At 37.2% G+C, this 5,978-nt stretch overlaps 2 protein-coding genes across 2 annotated transcripts; one reads left to right on the plus strand and one right to left on the minus strand.

Moving 5' to 3' along the window:
- Nucleotides 1-424: 424 nt before the first annotated feature.
- On the minus strand, nt 425-2,048 carry LOC134242134 (uncharacterized). Its single transcript, XM_062724167.1, has 2 exons — nt 1,444-2,048; nt 425-1,283 (listed from the first exon to the last, which is right to left on the minus strand). Exons 1-2 carry the CDS (start codon nt 2,046-2,048, stop codon nt 425-427), a joined length of 1,464 nt encoding a protein of 487 aa, XP_062580151.1.
- A 2,161-nt stretch (nt 2,049-4,209) lies between these two features.
- Nucleotides 4,210-4,710, plus strand: LOC134242136 (uncharacterized). Its single transcript, XM_062724168.1, has one exon. It carries the CDS (start codon nt 4,210-4,212, stop codon nt 4,708-4,710), a length of 501 nt encoding a protein of 166 aa, XP_062580152.1.
- Nucleotides 4,711-5,978: the final 1,268 nt, after the last annotated feature.

The following is a 5,978-nucleotide window of genomic DNA, read 5'->3' on the forward strand; positions in this document are numbered from 1 at the left end:
TAAATTTTGTTTCCTAATCCAATGCAAGTGCAAATTTTATTTCTTTTCATAAGTAAAGATTTCTTAATACTTAATACTGTAAACCAGCTTTTATTCGAATGCGAGAAATTTTCGCGAGGTTCGCGAGCTAGAGCATCATCATCGCGAATATTTCTCGTCGCGAATTGGTTCTTAATATCTCTTTCTATTTTAAAACAACAGATCCAAAAAGGCTTGATAGCGAAAAGTAATCGCCGGGAAGTAGTTTATCCCCGCGAAATGAAGTCGCCGCGAATAAAAGCTGGTTTACAGTAGTCCATGTGGTATTTATTATGTAAGCCTATATACAAATATGTATTATTAAATCATTACAAACAAAATTAATTCACGGTATTGGCATATCAAAATCGAATCATAAAACCTATTTTGCCTTTAATTTTCATTCTTAGGCTAGGTACTTTATTCTCTTAATCATTCCCGTTATACACTCCCCCACCATTAACTCCCCCTCCCTAACCACACACACGGCCCGGGGTCTCTGTATCCCCTGATCAGGAATGATGTACCTCAGGAATCGACCGTCCCTGTCCAGCATGTGAATCTTGTGGTAAAGAAAGTCAGTGGTGATGATACGATGCATGCTGTCTTTGGTAAGAGAGCATGGTTTGAATTTGGATGCTTTGTTCCCTGTGTAAGAGTACCTGAATATTCCGAACTTGTCAACGACTGTGACGGCATTTTTATTCCAATCAACTACACAAATGTCGCCGTTACAATCCTCCACCACGTAAATTGCCCACTTAAACAGAGGTTGGTGCAGGGAGTCGTACTGGATTTCCTGCAGGACGTCACCAGAACTGCTATATCTTACGACCTTTGACTGTGAATCATCTGTTGATCGGAGACAGACAAGGAAGTCACGTGCCGCGGTACAGGTGATACCGTCAGGGATCCACTCGCCAGTACTGAACAATGTATCTATTTTACCGTTTATAACCTTCTTCAGGGTTTTGTCAGTATCGGGATAAACTATATGTCCCTCATGCAGAGTCAGGAACAAACCAATACTCTTTTTATTGACAGTGGCTATAAGACGTTCCTGATAAAAAAGCCTCAGGATATCACTGTGTCCACCTACCCACACCCTGCCGTCACCGAGGGGAACAATGGAATACAACCTGTTGTTGTTTTCTTTAGAAGTTGGAAACTGTGCATCAAGGGTGGTAAGAACTGAAGGTACATATAGAGCTTTCGGAAATAAGGAGATTTCATCTTCAGCTTCTTGTGTAAGGTTGTCTGTGGGTCTTTTGAACGATTGCAGTGTCTCTATATGTAACCGAAATACGATGATATTTGACTTTCATTGGTCTCGGAAGGTTGAAAGAATGCTGGTTTTGTTTCTTCTATGAAAGTTGGCACTTGTAAATTTTCAAGTTCAAGCTTAAATTTCATTAATTTCGAAACGTCTTTGGATTTTGCCAAGCTAAAGATTCTTGATCTAAGCTTTTTAATTTCTTCAATATTTCTTCAAATTCTCTCTTTTGCTTCAGTAGTTTTCCCTGATGCTTTTCTTCCATTTTGTCTAGATCTTTGTGCAATGCCGTTTCTGCTCTATCAATCACCTGATGCCTTTCCCTGATATGGGAGGTAACATTATTTTTTGTCTGTTTGTAGGCAAGTGGAAGTTCTGCAGATCTTCTGTTGATATGGACCAGAATTTTTTCCATATCAGATTGTAAGGACTGAAGCTGTTCATTTTCTTTGGCGATAATGTCGGATAATGTGTCAACTTTCTCCGATAACTCGCCAATTTCATGCGCATTTTGCTTCTCCGATAGACATAAGACACAGATAGATATGTGGCAAGTCTTGCAAAATGCGCTGCTCTCTTGCTGGGGGTGGTCCTGGCATTTATTTTCCTCGGATTCATTTTGTTCGGAAAATTTCACTACATCGTGACCATTTTCTGATTCGGAAAGCATGTGTAGTCCTACACATAATGTGCAAAGCTTAACTGAACAATTCTTGCATGTGAACTCAGCCGGACTGTCACAAACTTCGCAATCCATCTTAGTAGACTACAAGTAAGAAAAAAAACATATATAATCAAAGTATTGAAAGAACTGAAAGCCGGGCTTTAATTGCTCGAGTATATTGTCTCATCCAAAATTAGTACACATTTATGTTTTTCCTTTTGGCCATTGATTTTTTTAAAACAGGTAGAGTTTTTATGATTATGATGTAAAACAATATCTCATATACCAGTAATTAAAATTAACAGTCCAGACCCCAAGACATGGTATGATTTTAGAATTTAATAAATAAATACTACTCATTTGCTAAAAAACAAATCAGAATATAACCACTATCATAACATCGACGAAAACGATATGAAACATGATACTCTTCATCAATTTCAACTTTTCGAAAAGCCCTCGCCATTGAAAATAGTTCGCTTACAATATGCATTTAGCAGCGTATGTGCACAAATTGTTATATCGCGATTATCCCAATAGAGCAAACATCTAATTTTTCAAGTTTCTCAAATATCTAAGTTTAATTCTCAAGCAAAAATATTGATCATTAACTTTTGCAACGTTTGGGATGTTAAAAATATTTTTCTGAATATCGTCTCGCAATGGGACTTTTTTGTTTATCAGTAGTGTCTGCTTTGGCGCTGTTTGGTTCCTTGTTTACAGTGCTATGTATGGTAAGACAGTCGATCATGATGCCTAAAGCCAGGACTTTGCTTTCAGCAAAGCCCGGCTAAAAATAATTTAGGTGGCTATATGTCTGTAATGCAGTTCGTTTTAATGGTGGTGTGGATTTATATTCATTTGCATTTCATTTCATTTCATTAAAATACATGATAATATGTAAGGTAGTCATTTCAGACAGTAAAAAATGACAATTTTAATGAGTTCTAGGTTATTTGAGGATAATAGAAAAGTCTCTTTTTTATCACAATATCAAGTTTTTGTGATAATATTTCTCTATCCAAGCTCTTGAATTAAGTCGATATTTGAAAGTTGGGCTAGCAAACTATTTTTTCATGTGTTCTCGATCAGGGACTTAAACCAGTCAGAAAAAACGCTTTTGTAAACAGAAATGACTCGTCTTTAAGATGGAATGTGCGCATATTGTAGGTTTTGAAAGTACATGTAGTACAAAAGGTGAATCTGGCTTTATGACATTTGAAAACGAATCAGCAGTGAGGGATCTTTTTCGTGCCAACACCTACTGCGACACGGGACCTCGGTTTAAACGGTCTCATCCGAAGGACCGGTCTCCACGTCCCATAGTGGGATTCGGACCTCCGACGTAAGGATTAGCCCCTTACTTCGTACTCTAGAGCAGACGCTCTAACCACTGCACCACATAGGCGACTGTAACCGGTTTCAATAGCCCTCTGCTCTATTTTTGCACGTTTTCAGCTTGAGAACAATGAGCGCAGTGACTCAGATATCTCATCATAGAGAGCTCAGCAACATTATTCATTAAATTCAACATTGAGACGACAATAGTTACTAGTATCTATCAGAAACAACTACCGGGTATAATTATAACCAACAACAGTAATTATTTCAGTATATATCAACAAGCTTACAATTTATACATTAGTTTCCAAAACTGCATTCACTATTCAATTATTGCATTATATCAAGATCTACAGATAAGTATAATATATATTTAAGTAAATAAATTTTTAACAACATTAAATAAGATGTGAACTCTACATCAAGTCGCTCCTCCCCTGACCCACTGTGCAAATGTCATGTGACATAGAATACGTTCTTTTCCAGTATAATATGCAAATATTCGTTAGATACCAGTACTGTCAAGAGATATTGAACTGCGTCGTTTGATATTTGTAGGAAAAGAATGCAGATAGGGTATTGTGTGTTAATAGTTGGCCACCTGCCTTTGTATTAATTTTTTTTACATCAACAAAAGGCAATTTTAGGAATATATGTACAAAATTATATATATTTTTAAATATTTACATTGCATAATAGTCCTGTGTTTAGACATCTTAAAAGCTTTGATTTTATAAAGTTAACCATTTTGAAAGCAAAAAAAATTAATTAATTCAAGACATCAAAAACGGTATAGGATTACACTTGACTCATCTAAATGAAAACGTCGTGTACATCGATTATACTAAAAAGTCTGTCAATAGTTTAAAAGACGGTATAGATCATACGTGCTTTATCGGAGAGTGGAATTCTTATGGTGTTGCCTGCACCGGGGCAGGGGACCTCCTTGTCTGTCTCTACAGACAAAACGGACTCAAAAATTGTAAGATACAGCAGTTCTGGTGACGTGCTGCAAGAACTCCAGTACGACTACCAGTACCAGCCTCTGTTTAAAAAAGCAGTTTACGCTGTGGAGAATGGTAACGGCGACATTTGTGTAGCTGACTGGGATAAAAAAGCCGTCACAGTCGTTGACAAGTTCGGGATATTCAGGTTCTCCTATACAGGAAACAAATCATCCAAGGAAGATATTAACGGAGGCTCCCTTACCACAGACAACATGCATCACATCATCATCACGGACTTCCAGAACGACAAAATCCACATGCTGGACAGGGACGGTCGATTCCTGAGGTACATTATTCCTGATCAGGGGATAGAGACTCCACGGGCCGTGCGTGTCGTAAGGGAGGGAGAGTTAATGGTGGGGGAGTGTATAACGGGAATAATCAAGAGAATAAAGTACCTAGCCTAAGAATAAAACTTGAAGGCAAAATAGGCTTTATGATTTGATTTTGATACGTCAATGTAAATACGTTTTGTCTGCAATGATTTGTGTCTCTCTTTTTTAGAATACATATTTGCAATTAGACTTGCATAATAAATTACCACATGTACTATTCCATAATTGGAATTCTGTACTTATGAATAAAACTTTAATGTGCACCTGAATAGGACTATAGCAAACAAAATCGACATGTTTCTAGATTATTTATATTTGAACTTACAGTTTCAGTGTATGTAGAAACTTGTAAGAAAGTCTTATTGATGTTGATAGTAATTTTAATGCCACGTACTCGAAGATTCGGGGTACATAGTTTTTTTGCCCTCTCCGTCTGTCTGTCGATCTGTTTTTTCTGTTTATATGTTTGTTTATGCACAAAATCCTAAATATCCTTCAAAATACTTCTAGTAGCATTTCATGAACGTTAAACATATTTGTGTTCCTGCATTTTCATTACATGAGTTGGATTCGTTAACTTAACTAATATGTCCGACGGTGAAATCGTTCAGGAAACTCATTAAGCGTGTGTTTACTGTGTATCGGACATTTCAGTTGTTGCCGCCTCCCAGTGCATCGGGATCGAGATTCCTAATTTCGCGGATTTTTCTGACATGATCGAAGATACCCAAGTCGTTGAAGTGACGAAATTAAGACGTCACGTACAAAGTCATATTTACTGAGGACGCGAACGATAGTTTTGTGGCATGGAAAATGCATTAAATCGTTGTTTGTTACTGTTTTCAAGTAAGTTGTTGCTATGCTTTAGTTATGTTTCTATGCACCGCTAAGTATTATAGGGAGTTTGGAATTTTCACGTGGGCTCATAAAAATTACTTAGAACAATTAGTAAATTTGCAGATTTCAGCCCTAATTTCCTCCGTTCGTACACGTTGTCTATGGAGCTCGTTACGTAAGCAGCGCTTCGCGCCGCCTTACTAATATGTTGATGGCGCGACCGTTAGAGCGAGCGTAGATACTCGTATTCAGTATTAATTTAGATCGGGCTCGTCAAACCGCATGTCACATGCCGTTGTATGTAAGTAACATTACCAAACCTAAGCATGAATATGATTTTAATGAAGATCCATTTTATTGACTATTTTTCAGCAATATATTCATTAAATCAAGGCAAGATTATTATCTGTTGAACTTTTTTTGTTATTCATGCGAGAACATAATTTAAACATGCGATGCATTGTGGGTCCAGAAGTAACTGCGGAAAAAAATCGTTTGGATCA

Source organism: Saccostrea cucullata, unplaced genomic scaffold, assembly GCF_032062105.1.
Source record: "Saccostrea cucullata isolate Sc308-1 unplaced genomic scaffold, CSIRO_AGI_Scuc_v1 ctg269, whole genome shotgun sequence".
Taxonomy (NCBI): domain Eukaryota; kingdom Metazoa; phylum Mollusca; class Bivalvia; order Ostreida; family Ostreidae; genus Saccostrea; species Saccostrea cuccullata.

Excerpts from the sequence above, each read along its gene's own strand:
- LOC134242134 (XM_062724167.1), bottom strand. The coding sequence starts at position 2,048 with ATGGATTGCGAAGTTTGTGACAGTCCGGCTGAGTTCACATGCAAGAAT. Across the intron at positions 1,284-1,443 it reads GCTTGGCAAAATCCAAAGAC|ACCCACAGACAACCTTACAC; the intron begins GTTTCGAAATTA and ends ATCGTTCAAAAG.
- LOC134242136 (XM_062724168.1), top strand. The coding sequence starts at position 4,210 with ATGGTGTTGCCTGCACCGGGGCAGGGGACCTCCTTGTCTGTCTCTACA.